Source organism: Eumetopias jubatus, unplaced genomic scaffold (assembly GCF_037043125.1).
Source record: "Eumetopias jubatus isolate StellerSeaLion01/CBP00866 unplaced genomic scaffold, mEumJub1_p1.0 scaffold_3, whole genome shotgun sequence".
Lineage (NCBI taxonomy): Eukaryota > Metazoa > Chordata > Mammalia > Carnivora > Otariidae > Eumetopias > Eumetopias jubatus.
The window spans coordinates 141,214,030-141,234,882 of NW_028274809.1; the positions used below are offsets into that span (position 1 = coordinate 141,214,030).

The window sequence follows — 20,853 nt, forward strand, 5'->3', positions numbered from 1 at the left end:
TATTCTTGGTTGTAGGTTTTTTTCCTTTCAGCACTTTGAATATATCACACCACTCTGTTCTCATTTGCAAAGTTTCTTCTGAAAAAACAGCTGATAGTCTTATAGGTTTTTCCCAGTAGGTAACTTTTTCTTTCTCTCTTGCTGCTTTTAAGATTTTCTTTTTATCTTTAACCTTTGACATTTTAATTATTATGTGCCATGGTGTGGACCTCCTTGGCTTCATCTTGTTTGGAACTCTGTGATTTTTGGACTTGGATGTCTATTTCCTTCCCTAGGTTGGGAGTTTTCAGCTATTATTTCTTCAAATAAGTTTTCTACACCATTCTCTCTCTTCTTTTTCTGAGACCCCTATAATGTGAATGTTCACTTGATGTTGTCCAAGAGATCTTTTATTATTTATTTAAAATATTTTATTTATTTGAGAGAGAGAGAGAGCGCAAGCAGGGGGAGTGGCAGAGGGAGAGGGACAGGGAGAAGCAGGCTCCTTGCTGAGCAGGGAGTCCTATGTGGGACTTGATCCCAGGATTCTGGGATCATGATCTGAGCCGAAGGCAGACGATTAACTGACTGAGCCAGCCAGGTGCGTGTCCAAGAGATCTTTTAATCTGTCCTCAATTTTTAGTGTTCCTTTTTTTCCTCTTTGCTCTTTTTTCTGTTCAGCTTGTGTGCTTTCCAATTCCCTGTCTTCCAGATCACTGACACATTCTTCTGCATCCTCTAATCTACTGTTGGTTCTTTCTAGTGTTTTTTTTTTTTTAATTTCTATTATCGTATTCAATTCTGATTTGTTCTTTTAAATGTTTTCTACCTCTTTACTGAAGGTCTCACTGAGTTCTTCCACTCTTTTCTCCAGTCCAGTATCTTTATGATTACCACTTATCAGGCATGATTGCTTATCTCTTTCATTTAGTTCCTTTTCTGAGGTTTTTTCCTTATTCTTTCTTTTGGAGTATATTACCCTGCCTCTTATTTTGCTCCACTTTCTGTATTTGGTTCTATGGACTAGGCAAAATGGCTACTTCTAATGGTGAAGGAGTGGTGGTGTGTATGATGTCCCCTGTGCAGAATGTGTGTGCTTTGTGATTTTTGCTGGCTGGCTGGAGCTGTGGCTGTATATGCTACTTATTCCTTTAAACTGTGGCTTTTTACAGAAAGAATAAAGAAAAAATAACAACAGGAAAGAAAAAAGAAAACCAACGACAAAGAGAACAAGAACAAAACCAAAAAAACCCCACCCAAACAATAAAAGACAAACTTTAAAAAGTAAAATAAAGTAAGGGAAAAATTTAAACACCCCACAAAATCACTGCTTGTTTTTTTGTGCCCTGGCATCACAGGGAGGCTGGTGTGGGCTCGTGGACCCTGGGCACGCTGAGGTCCCAAGCTCACAATGAGCTGGACCCTGCTCTGGTCTGCGCCTCTAAGGTGGGAGAGAATATTCCCACAGTTCTTCAGTCCTTTTAAACTCTGGCTTTTTTTCTAAGTTCCAGTGCAACTGGAGCCTGGTATGGGCTTGAAGACCCTGTGCTTACTAAGGTCGCCAAGCTCCCCGTGACTACTAGACCCTTTAATGATGGCATCTGAACCCGCCCTTTACAGTGGTCTCTGGCTCCAGTCTGGGCTTTTAAGGTGGGGGAAGAGGAGCACTGCTGCACTTCCTTGGCCCTTTTACACGCTGGCCTTTTCTCCTGTGCCACAGCACAATCGGGCTTGTGCGGGCCCGCACACCTTGGACTTACTGAAGACTCCCAGCTTTTTGTGAGATCGGACCTGCCAGTTATGGCGTCAAGACCCACTAATTATGGAGTCAGAGCCCGCCCCTTCTGGCATCCAGACGCTGCTTGGGTCTGGGCTTTTAAGGTGGAGGGGTTGAGAGCGTTCCAGCAGCTCCTGAGCCCTTTTAAACCCCCCGTTCTTTTTCTGTGCCCCAGCGTGACGAGGCTGGGGTGGGCTTCCACCCCCCCGGGTGCAGCGAAGTCACAAGCTCACCGAGAGGACCGGCCGCCCGTTGTGGTGTCCCCGACCCTGCTCCCGTTCTGGGCTTGTAAGGTAGGACGGGAATGTAAACGGTGTCCTTCTCCAGACCCTGTGACCTGGAGAGCTTTCCTGGGGCTCCTCCACTGCTTGGCGGAGATCTAGCTTTGTCTCTTTTCTCTGCTAGTTCTTTTAAACCCCAGCTTTTTCTTTTCCTGATCCCACCCGTACTTTCCCTCCCCACTGCCCTCCCCACTGCCGAGTGGGGATGAGGGTTCCCTTCCTTACCTGGTCTGCATCTCTCCGGCTGGGCTTTCTATGGTTGTTCAGTAGCTGTTCGGTTGGCTCTCAGTTCCGCTTCAGGACTGATTGTTCTGTCCATAGGTGTAATTTGGTGTGTTCTGTGGCGGAGGTGAGTTCAGAGTCTTCCTAGCCGCCATCTTGAACCAGAACCTAGAAGCAGGTGTCTGTGTGGATAGATTTTAAAATGTGCAAAGCAGCAGCCCATCCAGTGACTCATCGTAAGAAAATGAAAAACTGCTGGGAGTGGTTATGGACAATATGGGGCAGGTGATCTTATTCCATTCCTAGTATAGACCCGAGCACCCACATTCGTTTTATGTATTTTTACACTAGAGAAATTTTTCCTGTTTCCTGAACACTTTAAGTTGAAAAAAAAAAAACACTTTTTTTCCTTCGGATTGATTTTGTTAGATGTTATCAAAATTCTGTGAGCTTATTTTTAAGTTGAAGATTTGGTTGTCTTTCAGAAACCATCTTTGGGAAATTAATGTACGTATAGTAAATGTGGACGTATATTCCTCCAAAATAAAATTCTTGGCATTTATAAAACAACGAAGACGTTAAGTTAAAATCCAAAGTTTTAGTGACTAACTGAAAATTTGTAATTGACTTTAGTTAAACCAATAGTCACAGTGATAGCACCTATAGGCTTAATTTTAACTTCCAGGATATTAAACATGATTAGCTGGATCTATGAAAGAGACTGCCAGAGGAGGTGGCAGGCATTGTGTTAGAACTGTAATAGGTAGAAGGAAATCTTAAAGAGGCTGTGGATTTTTTGTTTTTAACCCTGTGAACTAGCGCATATAGTAGCTAGCTCTGTGCCGAAGTGCATGAAATAAGATTGGGTTGATGTGTAATACGTTTACACGAGGAAGAAAAATTATGCCTTTCAAGTTATTACAAGGATTACAGGCGAGTATGTTAGGCATTTCTTTCAGGAGGAAGCTCTGTGTGGGAATCCTTTTCTTTTTGAATAGTCCAACCTTTAACAGTGGAGCTTAAAAGGGATCAAAGAAAGATATTTTTTTCCCTCGCAGAATTATATGCTCAAAAGTGAGAGTTTTAAAGGCATATAAAGGCAGGGGCACCTGGGTGGCTCAGTTGTTAAGCGTCTGCCTTCGGCTCAGGTCATGATCCCGGGGTCCTGGGATCGAGTCCCACCCACATCGGGCTCCCTGCTCCACGGGAAGCCTGCTTCTCCCTCTCCCACTCCCCCTGCTTGTGCTCTCTCTCTCTTGCTGTACCTCTTTCTGTCAAATAAATAAATAAAATCTTAAGAAAAAAAAAGCATATAAAGGCAAATGGAGGAACATTTTTATTACATTTATTGCCACGTCATTGTGCCAATTTCTGGAGCAGAGGATACAGGGAGACTGGTGCTGCATCACTCACGCCCCCTAGCAAGCTGCTTACCACCCCTTTGCTTTGCCACTCAGAGCTGCATGCCTATGTTTGGGGCCTCCCTTGTCTTGTTCCCTGAAGAGCGCCTGCTACAGCCAACCTGTGGGAATTGTTCCGACCGTCCTCAGAGGGAAGACTCTTTCATCCTCTACAAAATGCTACATGAGTGATCAACACTGTATTATGAACTGGTTAGACATTTTAATTTTTATATTTTAGAAACCATAATGGTACTAAAGCAGAAATTGCGCTTTAGTATTGAGACAGCAGAAACAGATAAGAGGAAATTTTGAAATTGAACATTATGAATTAGGAAAAATCTGAAATCAACTTAAATACAGTATTTATATTCTAGTCTGTGGAGACATAAAGAAAAGTGGTACAATTTCTGTCCTCAGGGACCGGAGCAGTCAGGATAGACCAGGTAAACTTGCTGCTGGCACAAACCAAAGGGCTGGCAAAAAGGATGTTGTCAAAGCCTGTCCTTTAATGCCTGCTGATCACTAGCAATGCCTTCAGCTGCAGCATCTTGGAAAAGGAAGGAGAACCACTGGGTTGCTGGGAAATGTGAGAGAACAGCTCTGCTATCCACAGTAACAGTTGAGATGCTTTCTTCGTTCTTGCTCTTCTTTCTTTGAAAATGTTGGCTCTCCTGCTCCCTACTTTATCACCACTTTATAGAACACCTCTGACTGTAGAACACCATCATCTCTTGCAGGACTCAACAGTCTTCCTTTTGCTGATCCACACAGTACTTACTGGCAGGGCTTGTCAAACTTCCACAGTATCTTACCAATTGTCCCCTTTCTTTCAGTTTACAACCATCAACCTTATTCGGTCCCTTGGTATGTTGTAAAGAGACCATTGTCAGACAGAAGTACCTGGTTCTCCAGCCCCCTGCACCTCACTCCCATGGTAGCATGGAAGTGATGGGAGTCTTGTGAGGAAGTAACTGTCATTTTAGGATTTCTGCTAGCCAAGGAGGAAGAAAGCTTGGAATGCTAAGACAAGTACTCAACTTTTAGAGAAAGCAGATTTCAATGAATTCAAGAAAAGATGGTTATAATTCTACTGAAGGGGGGATTCAAAGGGATGAGTGAGCTGTCAAAATTATTGTGTATATTGAAGACAAAAAGAGAAGGCATCTAGAGCTAACATGGCAGCACTCTCTTCGAGAAACTCACATTTAAAAAGGGCATGTGCCAGAAAGTGGAAAGAGAGGCCTGTCGCCAAAGATTATGTGAAAGAGAGGCAAGGGAATAACAGAGAACAGAAAGAACAAAGGCCAGAGTGTGCTGAGGCTTTTAAGGAAAAAAAGATTAAGGGCAGATGATGGAGGGCTTTTGACTTCAGAGCAAGAACAAGAAGGAAGAGGCCGGTTGCTTCAGGCCAATGGTGTAATGTTGATGGATAATGTGAAGAAAGCAGAACTCCTGTCTTCCAGTTTCTCCTGTCTTCTCTGTTAAAGAGAGCTGTCTTTGGACTAAACAGGGTAGAATGAACATTGTTAAGAGAAGAATTGAAACCCAAGATGGGTGAAGAGATTCTGCAAAAGCATGCTTTGGCTGTAAATGAGCCCAGGGTTCTGGCTCTGAATGAATTACAGTGCAGGGCTCTGAGAAAATGTGCCAGTGAGCTTACCCACCTAAGGAGGGGGAGCTTTGAGGGTGGAGACAGGGAGAAAAGCAGGCTGGCTGGAGATAGGTAAATTCTACCACCTGGAAACTGTAGAATCCAAATTTGTAAAGGGCCTAAATATCTAGTTTAATCCATATCCAATGCATTATGACATGTACAAGTAAGTGTTTTATGGATATTCAAGGACACCTTTGATAGGCCCAGCTTATCTGTCTAGTATGTGATCCCCTTCCTTAGCACCATAATAAGCCCTTAATGTGGGCATTATTTTACAGTTGTCAAATAATCCATTCCTTTCTCCCTTTCTTTTCTCTTTCCATAAACATTTGTTGAGTGCACACTATGTTGTATTGTCTAGGGAGATCAATATGACATAGTTGCCCTATAGTTCTTACAGTTAGAGGAAAAAATAAGAATTTAGTTCGTTCTTTATTCAACAAATATTAAGTGGCCCACTGTGTGCTGGGCACTCTTCCAGGTGCTAGAGATCAGGTTTTGAATAAAACCAAAGCCCTGCCCTCATGAAGCTTATAGTAGAGGACAGATAGATGACTAGCAATAAATGTAATATTTAAATTATATAGTATACTCGAAAGTGCACATGCCGTAAGAGATGTGTCAACAGATGGGGGTGGTGATGTGTAAGGCTCTTTGTGGACAGTGGGTGCACAGAGGGAGGAGGAGTAAATTCTCCTTGGGTGCTTGAGGACCTGATCCATGAGCTTAATCTTGAAAGATGACTGCTTATGAAAATAGCTAGTTGCTTTAGGGGAGGAGTACAGCTCATATTCCAGGAAGTAGGAGATATTTAGTCAAAGAAGTGTAAATGGAAACAGTGGAATGTGTTAGGGGGACGATGTCTGAGTAATCAGCATCATTTCATTTGATACCAACAGCTAGAGGTAGGGATATTTTTTTCTTTTTCCTTTTTCCTTCTCCCTCCTCCTCCCTATTTATCCCCCTGCTCTTTCTTCTTCCTGTGATGATGAATACTGTTGACTCCTGTTGAGTTTACCATTAGCTAAAATCTTTAACCTTTCCACTCACTTTATTCCTGAGCCCTATCACCCTAATATTTATTTGTTGGAATATTTTGTATTCTCAATAACCTTGTATGAGTTTATGTTGTGTGGGTTTTATGTTTTGAAGAAGAATTGAAGTAACTAAAGTGATTAGGCTGGAGAAGTGAAAACTCCAGAAATGGATGACAGTTGCCTCCCCATATCTGAAGGTCCATCACAGGGAAGAGAGCTCCATTTTCCTTCTTTGTGGCTGTTCTTACTAGTCGGTGGGACTTTAGGGATGTAGATTTCAACTCCAAGCCAAGAAAAGCTTCTAGAAGTTGATCTGAGAATTGGCCAGGTACACTTCTCAAAGTGTGGTTTGGATCTCCAGGAATCTCTTGGAGAGATGGGGAGGTTTTGGGCAAAATACAGACTCCAGGGCCCCATCCTGGACTTTATGAACAGGGGGCAGGCATCTGCATTATAATAGGTTCCCAAAAAAGTCCTTATGTACACTGAAAACTTTAGGGAAGAGAGTTAATCTTTTCTTTGAGAGGCCTTCACATCTTGGAAGCCTTTGCTCCTAGAAGAAGACCTTAGAAAGGGGAGCCAGAGAACACTCATTTTCTTTAAAGAGCCTGATGACTCTGTAATTAGGGTGACCATAGAACTTACCATTCAAACCAGAACACCCTTGAGAGTGAAAGGAGGTACTAAAAATAACTATATATTTTTGAAATGTTTATTTAATGACTGATAAAGTAGTTTCATTATGTTGATGGACCCATAAAAGTTATATTCAAGAACTACTTAAACATAATTTTTTCCTAAAATGTATAATAACATCTATGTGTGTACATTAGAATAAACTTTAAAACTGCTTTATATTGAAAAGTGAACATTAAAAAAATTAGAATCATTATTCACTCCTTTAAATCAGTTCTTTAAAACACGTTAATCTCACATACCATGGCACTGTATTTTTCTGAAGATGTGGGCTTTTTTCTCCCATATGATCTTGCTATTTAAACTACAAAAAAAAATTACCGGAATTTTTCTTTAAAGTTGCATTTTTATGGCTAACAAATTTGAGATGAACTTTCAATTAACATTTCTGTAGACCATATTATGTTGGAGACTGTACTTTCTCTAGCATACTTAATAGGATCAGAATAAATTCCAAGTGGGTGATATTCTCAATTCTAACGTAGTTTCAAGGGTACTTTTGCTTCCTTTCTTCAGGAGGTATTTTTACGAGGCTGAGCTTGTCAAGTTAGCTGTCTCTATTTTGCCAAGTTTATATTTTGCAAAAATTTAATTCTTGATTTTATCCTAGTCTGGTACAATGAAAGATAGAAACTCTATAAAAAAATTCTTTCTACAAATTGAGATAGTCTAAATGCAATTCTGGACTTTAATAATTGAATCTTACACATCATTTGAATTGTCAGCATTTAATTTGTTCAACTCTTTTCTTGCTTTTGTGGGAACAAATTTTAGTGTCTTGCTGTTATTAAACCTTGTTACCGATAATCCCAGTTTGCTGAGATTCTGGGAAACTGAAGTTTGATCTTGCGTTCACTGAAAATGTTGATAACAAATTTTCTAAAACTGATTTGGAGAAATATGGCCCAAATTTAGAAGGCTCTTTTGTAAAGAGTTCAACACCATCATCAGACACTTAGATTGATTTACAAATTATTTTTTCAAAGCATCAAATTTTTCTAAAATCCTACTTATGGCAGCTGGCAAAAAGAGAAAATACATACTGCTTTGCATTCAGAATCAGACTTTTCACAATGTATAGTTATTCTAAGTGTATATGTATATACACACACTAATATTTGTAGACTCTTGTAGCCACTGCTATTCTTTTGAAATGAGTGCAAGTGTAAATTATGTTGCACTACACCTAATTCTGAGCACATTTATACTGCATAAGTTTTTTTTTTAGAGAAAATATAGTTTTACCATGGTACTCTGCTCCATCACATTTGTACTTGGGGTGCCTGGGTGGCTCATTCAGTGAAGCATCCGGCTTTTGGTTTACGCTCAGGTCATAATCTCATGGGTTGTGGGATCCATCCCCGTGATGGGCTTCATGCTCTGCAGGGAGACTGCTTGAGGATCCTCTCTCTCCCTCTCCTTCTGTTCCTACCCCTGTGCATGCGTGCATGCATGCGTGCGTGCTCTCTCTTAAAAAAAATTGTACTTACATTCTTATGCAAGGATAGCTTTATCTTTAGTTTGGACTAAGAACTGAATTTACAGCAGCAGTGATTCATTTAACTGAGTTTATTTTATTTATTTGAGAGAGAGAGAGAGAGAGAGAGCATGAGCAGGGGGAGGGGCAGAGGGAGTAGGGAGCCTGACATGGGGCTTGATCCCAGGACTCTGGGATCACCACCTGAGCCGAAGTCAGACACAACCAACTGAACCACCCGGGTGCCCCATTTAACTGAGTTTACAATGGCATCTCACTTTTAGTAATGTCAGATGTTCACCTTCAACAGAATAAAATCCCAAATGCTTTACTTTGGTACCATGAATTAAAATGTAAAAAAAAGGAATCATTATTGAAAATAACTGTTGTTTTTGAGTTTGTAGCATCTGATTATATTTATATAAAAGTGGCATCATTTAGGGTGCCTGGGTGGCTCAGTCGTTAAGCGTCTGCCTTCGGCTCAGGTCATGATCCCAGGGTCCTGGGATCGAGTCCCGCATCGGGCTCCCTGCTCCGCGGGAAGCCTGCTTCTCCCTCTCCCACTCCCCCTGCTTGTGTTCCTGCTCTCGCTGTCTCTCTCTGTCAAATAAATAAATAAAATCTTAAAAAAAAAAAGTGGCATCATTTAATTACTTGAAATTATTTTCTGCCAGGGGAGCCAGCACATTAATATCTATCTGCACTTTTTGTATGTGCACAAGAAAAATAGAATGAAATTAATATATTAAATTGATTAATAAATAGAAATCAATAAATTAATGATAATTAGTAGAATAAAGTTAATTTAGAACAGCAGTTATTTGATCTAAATGAAAATCTTGCTTTCCTCCATATTTTCTTGCAGCCCACTGAAAAGATGTCTCCCAACCTCACTTGTCTGCCCTATCAATATCTGGAATTGTCAGTGTGTGCTCACCCTTGGAGCACATTTTATGTCCAGGAGAATAGAGTTCTGTGATTAGTCAGACTGAAATACTGCTTTCACCATTCCCTCTTGTTATTCTACTAGATATATGTCCAACTTTTCCTCATGTTCTATGTTTCTTAATCCCTCCTGCATATTTTATATTCCTTTGTATTTGTGCTGCAGTTTGTGCAATTTCCTCAAATATATTTGGGGTTTCCTAATTTTCTCTTGAGCTGGTTGTCATCTGCTATAATTTATTCATTGAATTTTTTAATTGTAAGAAGTAAGTTTTTGAAATACAACAGCTTATTTTTTTATTTATTTTTTATTGTTATGTTAATCACCATATATTACATCATTTGTTTTGGTGTAGTGTTCCATGATTCATTGTTTGTTCATAACACCCAGTGCTCCATGCAGAATGTGCCCTCTTTAATACCCATCACCAGGCTAACCCATCCCCCTACTTGTCTCTAATACCTTTATTGTGGTTAAAAAACACATACCATGAAATCTACCCTCTTAGTAGAAAAAAATTTTTTTAAAAGATTTTATTTATTTGACACAGAGAGAGAAAGCACAAGTAGGCAGAGCGGCAGGCAGAGAGAGGGAGAAGCAGGCTCTCTACTGAGCGGGGAGCCGGACGTGGGGTTCGATCGCAGGACCTGGGGATCATGACCTGAGCTGAAGGCAGCCACTTAACCGACTGAGCCACCCAGGCGCCCCTCTTTTAGTAAAATTTTAAGTGCATAGCGCTGTATTGGCTCTTTATAGGCACAGTGTTGTATGGAAAATGCCCAAGAACTTTTTCATCTTGCATGATTGAAACTGTATAGCCATTGAACAATAACTCCCCATTTCTCCCTCCCTCAACCACTGGCAACCACCATTCTACTCTCTGCTTCCATGAGTTTGACTGTTTTAGATAACTTCTGTAAGTGCAGTATTTATCCTTCTGTGCCTGGCTTATCTCACTTAGCTTTTTGTCCTCAAAGTTCATCCATTTGAAGCATATGACAGGATTTCTTTCTCTTGAAAAGCTGAATAATATTCCATTTTTTTATATACCACGTATTCTTTATCCATTCATCTGTTCACAGACACTAGGTTTTTTCCACCTCTTTCATGTCGTGAATAATGCTGCTATGAACATGGGAGTGCAGATAGTCTCTTTGAGATGCTGATTTCAATTCTTTTGGATAAATACCCTGAAGTAGGATTGCTAGGTCCTATAGTAGTTCTATCTTTAGTGTTTTGGGGGCCCTCCCTACAGTTTTGCAGCTGCATTGTTTTACATTTCCTCTAATAGCACACAGAAGTTCCAGTTTCTCCATATCCTCACTAATGCTTGTTATTTTTTGTTCTTCTGTTTTATTTTTGAGAATGGCCATCTTAACAGGTGTGAGGTGCTCTCTCATTCTAGTTTTGACTTGCAGTCTTCTGGTGATGAGTGATGTTGAGAATCTTTTTCATATACTTTTATAATCGAATTAATGTCTTTTTTGCTAGAGTTGTAGGGGTTCCTTACATATTTTGGATTTAACCCCTGATCATATTTTTGGTTTGCAAATATTTTCTTCCATTCTGTGGGTTGCCTTTTTATTCTGTTGGTGGTTTCCTTTGCCTATTTATGTAGTCTCACTTGTCTATTTGTTCTTTGTGGTCATATCCAAGAAATCATAGCCAAGACCAATGTTACAAAGTTTTCCCCTATATTTTATTCTAGGAGTTTTATTTATAGTTTCAGGTCTTACACGTAAGTCTTTAATCCATTTTGAGTTGATTATTGTGTGTGGTATAGGATAAGAATCCAATTTTATTCTTTTGCATGTGGATATCCAGTTTTCCCAGCATCATTTGTTGAAGAGACTGTCCTTTCCCCATCGTATAGTCACGGCACCCTTGTCAAAGATCATTTGGCATTTTGTATGTGTGGGTTTATTTAGGGGCTGTTCTGTTCCACCACACTGTTTCAATTACTAGCTTTGTAGTATGTTTTGAAGTCAGGAAGGATGAGGCCTCTAGCATTGTTTTGTAGATTGTTTTGGAATAGCTATTTTTTTTTTTTAAGTTTGAAGGTAATATGTGTTTTGTTTTTGTTTTTCACTTGTCTCTTCTTTTTCCTAGTTCTCAGCTCTTCCATTTTAGTTTGGTTCTTATTTTATGATCTCTTTCAGAGTATTTTGTCAACTACCCTAGAACATGTGGTGTTAAATCTACTAATGGTTGTGTATGCTATTCTCCTTCAAGTAATTTCATTTCATGTGTGTTTTGTAAATTTTTACTGCAAGCTCCTGTTAAACTGGGATTGTTTTTCCCATATAAGTCACGTACTCCCTTGTGGCTCAATTTTTCCATTTACTTTTGCTTGGGCTTCAGGGGATCCCTAGTACTAGAGCAATTTTTATAATATTCTCTTGGTTTGAATTTATTATATTCCTTGGGCATTATAACTTCTGATACCATAGCTGGTGTTGGGTTTCAATTTCATGGAAGATTTTGTTTGTTTTCCACCCAGATTCCCAGCAATTTGTAAGCTTTTTTTCCCTTTTACCGAGCTGATGGGTGGAATTTGTCTAGTCCTCTGTCTCCAGAGAAGGAAGTCCTTCCTAGGACTTCACTCTATGCAGAATTATTTTCTTCAGTTTCCTCCCTCACATTGCCCCAGGACATTATCTCCTTTTCCCAGTGCGAGGTAAAGCCTCGGCTCTGTAGCTTCCTGGCTGGCCGTGCAGACCTAGCCTCCTGCCGGCTCTTCTCTCATCAGTGGTCACAATTACCACTTTGCTTTTGAGTTTTCTTTTCATCCTGCTCTCTTAAGGTTTCTCTCTCCTCTTTGCTCTCTTCTTTCCTTCTCTCCCCACTTCCCTTCCTTCCTTCCTTCCTTCTTCTGCATTGATTATGTATTCTATACTATTGCTCTATCCTTTTACTTGGCTTTCCTGTGTTTTCAACAGGATCAGTAGTGCCTGAGTGTGGTGGTAATGGCAGTGGAGGATGCAGCTGAATTCAGTTCATGTTGCCCAAGGATCGTGGGTGATCTTTTAAAAATGAAATAAATCTTGTAACTCCTGAGGTTAAAGCCTGCTGATGAGTTGCTATTGCATTTAGATAAATAAACTCCAAACTCCTGATTTTGGCCTAAAATATCCTATATGAGTTGATTCCTATCTCCCTTTGCAACCAGAGATCATGGTATTTCCCCTTCTCCCCTTAGTCAAACCAGCTTTCCCTCTTGCCTTAGTGTCATTGTTCCTTCTGCCTGGAATGGCTGGTCCCTAGATCTTTGCATACACATCTCCATCCGGACATCCAGATGGCAGAATTGTCACCTTCCTAAAAAGGTTTTCCTTGCTGCCTATCAAAAGTAGCATCCTTCTACATGGTTGGTGGGAATGCAAGCTGGTGCAGCCACTCTGGAAAACAGTATGGAGGTTCCTCAAAAAGTTGAAAATAGAGCTACCATATGGCCCAGCAATTGCAATACTGGGTATTTACCCCAAAGATACAAATGTAGGGATCTGAAGGGGTATGTGCACCCTGATGTTTATAGCAGCAATGTCCACAATAGCCAAACTATGGAAAGAGCTAAGATGTCCATCGACAGATGAATGGATAAAGAAGATGTGGTACATATATACAATGGAATATTATGCAGCCATCAAAAGGAATGAGATCTTGCCATTTGCAACGACGTGGATGGAACTGGAGGGTATTATGCTGAGCGAAGTAAGTCAATCAGAGAAAGACATGTATCATATGATCTCACTGATATGAGGAATTCTTAATCTCAGGAAACAGTCTGAGGGTTGCTGGAGTGGTGGGGGGTAGGAGGAATGGGGTGGCTGGGTGATAGACATTGGGGAAGGTATGTGCTATGGTGAGCGCTGTGAATTGTGTAAGACTTGAATCACAGACCTGTACCTCTGGAACAAATAATACATTATATGTTAAAGAAAAAAAAGAAGATAGCAGGAAGGGAAAAATGAAGGGGGGGAAATCGAGGGGGAGACGAACCATGAGAGACTATGGACTCTGAGAAACAAACTGAGGGTTCTGGGGGGGGGTGGGGGGATGGGTTAGCCTGGTGATGGGTATTAAAGAGGGCATGTACTGAACGGAGCACTGGGTGTTATACGCAGACAATGAATCATGGAACACTACATCAAAAACTAATGATGTAATGTATGGTGATTAGTATAATAAAAAATTGTGATAAAAAGGAATATAAAATATCTCATTGATCATACTTTGTATTAAACAGGTTGAAATGGTGATATTATGGATGTACCGAGTTACACAAAATATATTTAAAATGATTAAAAAAAAAGGACCTCCTTCCTCTCTTATTACCCTGTTTCTTAGTCTTCATGACACTTATCACTTTAATTCATATTGTTTTATGTTTTTACTTGTTTGCTGTTTATTTTGGAGACCAGCTATCTGGGATTGCTGATGGAGGAGGGAAGACATAATCAAGGATGAATCCTAGATCTGGGGCTTGAGCAAGTGAGCAGACTTCTGTAAAGAAATAAGTGTGAAATGGAAATCAAGAGATCTGTTTTCATATTTGTGCTTCCTTATGTTTGTGATTCCTAGTCTTCATCCTAATGGATAAATCAAGTGGGAAGTTAGGTATAAAAGTCTGGAACTCAAGCAAAAGTCAGAGATGGAGATATGCATTTGGGCATCATCAGCATATAGATAATATTTAAAGTCATGTGACTAAATGGTAGTACCCAGGGGAGGTGTGACGTGTCATTAGAAAAGAGAAGGTAATACGTCTTTTGAAATGATCACCAGTGTGGCATGGTCAAAGCTTCAAGGTAATACCATTGAACAAATATATGCAAGATGAGGGAGTGCCTTTTCATAAAGAAATTAAACAGCATGATCAAAACTTTATCTGATTAGCTTAACTCAGAAGTTTGATACATGGAACCACCAGTGATGGCCACTATGGATTTTCGGAGGAGGAGAAATAAACTTTCTGGACTCTCCCTCCAACATGACTTGACCTCACCAACAAATGTGCATAAAAATTTCACAAGTATGTTCTTCCATCCTTTTCCATAAGGATTGGTGTGGAGGGTCTGACAGAGATGACACGTGGGTGTTGTCCAAAATAAATAGTTATGTTAGAAATCTCTGGGGAGCTTCATCTTGGCTATATCCCCAGAGGCTATTGGGAATGGACCAGAAAAGCATTTTCTTCCCTCCTTATTTTGGGGAGACTAAGTTATGCATTTGAGCAACTTATTTGTACTTCAGAGGAACAGAGTGATATTGCTAAATTTCTTCAGACAATTTAGTCCAAGGTGGGAATTATGCTCTGATGTTTTGAAATATGTGATATGGTTGAAAAATTGTCAGCTGTGGTCCTGGTAATAGAATGAACAGGCTCTCTGCTCTGACTCCCTTGAGCTACAGATCACCATCTCGCTTTTAAATCTAACTTACTGCTCTCATTGTCTTCTAGACTTATTTAGGCTATAAAAGGTTTGCCTAGAGATATGGATTGTTTATGCAGATGGTGTGGCTGCAGCTCTGCCTTTGCTTTAGAATTTCAGTCAAAACAAAATTAAAGGCTCATAATCACCCTTGTTCAGGACGCAATGAGGAATATTTTAAAGTTCACATTTTCATCAATCTTTCATCAAGAGTAGGACCGAAGTTCCAAATGAGATGCATTTTCTATAATGCATGTGGTGCCCTGTCCTGAAATAGCAGTTGTTTTTGTCATTCTGATTTGCTGGGCAGACAGTTGGATATTAAGCAATAAAAAATAAGTTTTTGTACATGATATTTCACTTTTGGATAACCAGCAGCCCAAATTCCCAGGCATTAAGATTAGTATATTCATCTCCACAGGTGTCCAGAAATGAAATGTCACCAAAGCAGTAGACACACTTCGTTGCTATTATACCCCAAACTTCCTCCAGTAAAATATTTTATTAAAATTAAATGAAAAACCAAAATCCTCACGGTAGTTGTTCAAACAGCTTTAATGGGCTTTGGGATGGAGCACACCCCCAACCATGCTATAGTGGATATTTTATTATGCACAAGAATCTTAGACTGTTCTTTCCTCATCTTTTTGGCTGTGTGTGGAATCAATTAAATTGCAACTTATAAATTTTTGCTTAAAATCTCTGAGAAAATAGCTTTTGTTTCTATTTATAGATGCAGTATGTACTTCCTGAAAGTGTTTTCCTTCACGCTGAATCATTCTCTCCTTTCTCATCCTTTAGTTGTTCATTTAGCAAATATTTATTTATGGCTGAGTTACTGTGTTTGTTCTTAGGGTGACAATTGTGAGCAAGATAATTAAGGCCCCTAGGCCTTTATGAAGTTTATAATGCAGCCAAGTAGACAGGTAAGAGTAAAAACAACAGTAACAACGACAGCTTCTCATGTTTTCTCAGTGTTGACTGTTTGCTAGATACTGTTCTAGGTGAGGTCATGTATCACATCATGTGATCATGACAGTACAATGAGAGAAGGTTCTATGAGCTAGGTTCCATTATTATCCCTGTTGTATGGAAAAGGAAACAGATGCACAGGGAAACTTTTAAGTGACTTGCTCAAGGCCACACAGCCAGAAGTGGCACTAACAATACAAGGTGACAGTGTTTTGATATGGGAAGTTCAGAATATTGCGAAAGCCTGATTTAGAGACCCCTGACCTGGTGTCTTAGACTTCTTGGGCTGCTGTAACAAAATAGCACAGCCTGGGTGGCTTAAACAACAGACCTCTATTTTCTCGCAATTCTGGAGGCTGGCAAGTCCAAGAGCAAGGTTTCTGGGTTCCCGTTCCTGGTATGGGCTTGCTTTCTGGCTTGCAGATGGCTGCCTTCTCATTGTGTCCTCACATAGCAGAGAGTGAAAGAGCAAGCTCCATGGGGTGTCTTCTTGGGGACACTCGTCCTCTCGTGAGGGCCCCCTTCTCATGACCTCATCTAAACCTCGTTACCTCCCTATCTCCAAATACCATCACATTGAAGGTTAGGGCTTCAACATAGGAATTTTAGGGGTGGACATAATTTAGTCCACAGCAGCTGGGTTTAGAATTTTTCAGGTCAAGGATTACAGACCCCTCTCCAGATCAGAAATGATATTTAACAGCTATGAAAGAGACTCCTTACAAAATATGTATATCTCTGCTAGATCCCGACAGCATCATAATGGGTTACTATATGATGTTTAGCTTTCTGAGGCCTTTAAGCCTTGCTTTCCTATCTGTAAGTGGGGAGGAAAGTTGTGTTGCTGTCACACTTATGTATATATAACATTTGTATATGTGAATTGTGTATATTTCTATATGGGAATGTATGTGTGAATAGTGAGGTGCGCACATATGTGTGTGTGGGGGCAAGAAATCTTTCTGGCACTTCCAAATATAGAGCACTTTTTAAAGTAGATGCATATTATGTCATCTGATCATCACAGGTGAGGTGCTGTTTTTCTCATTTTTACATGTGTAGAAATTGCGGCCACTAGGTCAAGTTTCTTTTCCAAGGTCATGTAGTTGGTATGTGTATGAGCCAAGATAAAGTGTAAACAACGGACCTCCAGTCCCTGGGTCACTGCCTTACCTCTGCCCCATGACTGCCTCGAGCTAGTGCACATTCTGCCTGACACCTGGGCTCTGAAAAGGATATTCATTCTCTCTTGTATGCTCAACTGACATTTCATTTTATTTCCTTGCTATCCATGACTATACCACAGTGGTGAGTGTTTCAGTGTATTTTTGAAGCATTGATTTCCAGTTAGCCCCCATCCCAAACACTCTACCACATACCCATTTCTCCTTGCTTTGCTTCAGCTCACTGCACATCGCCATGAGGGCTCATGGTTTGTTCTCGCTCCTTACATGTAGATTTGCAGAGTTCCTCTACAGCCACCAGGCCCCAGTGCTAGGAGAACAGCTGAGTTTCACAAATGTGAGCAGATTTTGCTATTTTTTTAAAGTTAAAAACTTTCTTTATACATGTAGAAATACATTCATTTATATCATTTCATACAAATCCATGCATTGAGTCATAGCATTAATGCCTTTTTTAAAATTTAAATTCAGTTAGCCAACATGTAGAGTTCAGTTAATCCTCAGTTGCATAAAAACCCAGTGCTCAGTACGTCACGTGCCCTCCTTAATGCCCATCGCCCAGTTACCCCATCCCCCGACTCCAGCAACCCTCAGTTTGTTTCCTATAGTCAAGAGTCTCTCATGGTTTGTCTCCCTCTCTGATTTCTTCCCATTCAGTTTCCCTCCCTTCCCCTATGATCCTCTGTGCTGTTTCTTATATTACACATATGAGTGAAACAGTATGATAATTGTCTTTCTCTGATTATTTTGCTCAGCATAATACCCTCCAGTTCCATCCAAGTCATTGTAAATGGTAAGATTTCATCCTTTTTGATGGTTGAGTAATATTCCATTGTGTTTTTATACATACACACACACACACACACACACAACATCTGTTGTTTCCTGACTTGTTAATTTTAGCCATTCTGATTGGTGTGAGGTGGTATCTCATTGTGGTTTTGATTTGTATTTCCCTGATGCCAAGTGATGTGGAGCATTTTCTCATGCGTCTATTGGCCATTTGTATGTCTTCTTTGGAGAAATGTCTTTTCATGTCTTCTGCCCATTTCTTGACTGGATTATTTGCTTTTTGGTTTGATAAGTTCTTAATAGATCTTGGATGCTAGCCTTTTATCTGATAAGACATTTGCAAATATTTTCTCCCAGTCTATAGGTTGTCTTTTAGTTTTGTTGACTGTTTCCTTTGCTGTGCAGAACCTTTTTATTTTGACGAAGTCCCAATAGTTCATTTTTGTTTTTGTTTCCCTTGCCTTTGGAGACAGGTCTAGCAAGAAGTTGCTGAAGCCAAGGTCAAAGAGGTTGCTGCCTGTGTTCTCCTCTTGGAGAATCTTAATGGATTCCTGACTCATATTCAGATTTTTCATCCATTCTGAGTTTATCTTTGTGTATGGTGTAAGAAAATGGTCTAGTTTCGTTCTTCTGCATGTGGCTGTCCAGTTTTTCCAACACCATTTGTTGAAGAGACTTTTTTCCACTGGATTTTCTTTCCTGCTTTGTCCAAGATTAGTTGACCATAGAGTTGAGGGTCCATTTCTGGGTTCTCTATTCTGTTCCATTGATCCATGTGTCTGTTTTTGTGCCAGTACCATACTGTCTTGATGATGACAGCTTTATAATAGACCTTCAAGTCCAGAATTGTGATACCACCTGCTTTGGTTTTCTTTTTTCAACATTCCTCTGGCTATTCGGGGTCTTTTCTGGTTCCATACAAATTTTAGGATTATTTGTTCTAGCTCTGTAAAAAATGTTGATGGTATTTTGATAGGGATTGCATTGAATGTGTAGACTGCTCTGGGTAGCATAGACATTTTAACAATATTTGTTCTTCCAATCCAGGAGCATGGAACGTTTTTCCATTTCTTCCTCAATTTCTTTCATGAGTGTTCTGTAGTTTTCAGAGTACAGATCCTTTACCTCTTTGGTTAGGTTTATGCCTAGTTATCTTATGGTTTTTGGTGCAATTGTAAATGGAATCGATTCCTTGATTTCTCTTTCTTCTGTCTCATTGTTAGTGTATAGAAATGGAACTGACTTCTGTGCATTGATTTTATATCCTGCCATGTTGCCGAATTCCTGTATGAGTTCTAGCAATTTTGGGGTGGAGTCTTTTGGGTTTTCAACATGGAGCATCATGTCATCTCTGAAGAGTGCGAGTTTGACTTCTTCCTTGCCAATTTGGATGCCTTTTATTTCTTTTTGTCATCTGAATGCTAAGGCTAGGAGTTCTAGTACGATGTTGAGCAACAGTTCACCAAGGTCATTCTTAAATGAAATTCTTTTTTTGTTTTCTGCCAGTGCATGTGGATAAAGAATTCAGTGTCTCCTAGTGCAATTAGTGGTACTGCCTTGTTCCACACTAAGCCATCTGCAATTTCACCTACCACCACTGCTTCTGTAGCATCACTTCCAACGTCAACATAGTGAAAGAAGCAAAAGTGAAAGTAGCTTTGACCTCACAGAACACCTGAAAATGTCTCCAGATTACCAGGCACCCATGGATAATACTTTGATGTCCACTGTGTTCACATATTAATATAAAGACATGACAGTAGCACACTTGGCTTCAGGACAGAGCAAGGAGAAACAAGGGGGAGAACAAAGGGGTGGGGATCCATTTTTTAAAACACAAAGTTTCATCCCAGGCCCTAATATTCAGACATCTGGTTCTATAGTAGAGATACCTTGTATTTTTTCCTTGTCGTTAACAATTTTTAAAAAATTAGAGTATACTAGCTAATAAAAGGATATTACTATATGTTAGTTTCCAAGGGCTGATGTAACAAATGACCACTTCTGGTATTTCAAAACAACAGACTTTTATTCTCTAACAGTTCTACAGATCAGACCTCTGGAATGAAGGTGTCAGCAGGACCTTGTACCCTCTGAAAGCTCTAGGGAAGAATCCTTCCTTGTCTCTTTCTAGCTTCTGGTAGCTCCCCCAAATCCTTGGTGGTGCTTGGCTTGTAACTACATCACCCCAATCTCTGCCTCCATCTATACATGGCGTTCTCTCTGTGTATCTGTCTGTGCATCCTCTCCTTCTATAAAAACACAATCATTATATTTAGGGCCCACCCTAATTCACTAGGCCCTCATCTGAACTCAGTCACATCTGCCAAGTCCCCGTTTCCAAATAACATCACATTCATAGGTACTGGGGGTTATGACTGAACATATTTTGGGGGGGACCCAAAATAAAGGGCATGAATTGCTATTAATTTATTATCATTATGTGGTGTAATGGGTGTGTGTCCCTTAAACCCACTAGAGCGCATAATAATAATGAGTTAATACCACATAATGCTCCTCATTTGCTTTTGATCTTCAAACAAATATCAGGCAAGGAATTTTATTTTTTGAACAGCTTAATTGAGGTATGCAATAAACCACACATTTTTACAGTGTACAAATTTAATAAGTTTTGACATATGTATATCCCCAGGAAACAATCAAGATAGTATTTTATCCTCATCCTCAAAAGTTCCCCTGTGCTCCTCTTTAATTCTTCTTCTTGCCCCTCCCCATCCCCACCTCATGTCCCCAGGCAACCACTGATTCACTTTTTGTCACCATTGATAGTTTGCATTTATAGAGTTTTATATAACAGAATCATGAAGTATGTGCTCTTTTTCATCTGGCTTCTTTCACTCAACGTAATTATTTTGTGATTTGTCCATGTTGCCACATGTATCAGTGATTCCTTTCTTTTAATTCCTAAACAGTATTCCATTGTATGGATATACCACAATTTATTTATGTATTGGCCTCCTAAAATCTGGGTTGCTTCCTG

At 39.9% G+C, this 20,853-nt stretch overlaps 1 protein-coding gene across 4 annotated transcripts in view; it reads left to right on the forward strand.

The window, feature by feature from the left end:
- Window positions 1-465: 465 nt before the first annotated feature.
- Window positions 466-20,853, forward strand: part of LOC148164759 (uncharacterized) — a 110,687-nt gene continuing 90,299 nt past the window's right edge. For 3 of the 4 annotated variants that reach the window (XR_015767906.1, XR_015767905.1, XM_088021848.1), the window contains exon 1: window positions 466-2,049. Coding sequence is in view for 1 of the 4 variants with exons in the window: in XM_088021848.1 (XP_087877974.1) it covers window positions 1,780-2,049 (270 nt within the window). In the remaining 3 variants the exon portion in view is untranslated. The remainder of the gene's footprint in view (window positions 2,050-20,853) is intronic. The other variant, XR_015767908.1, reaches the window with a different exon arrangement.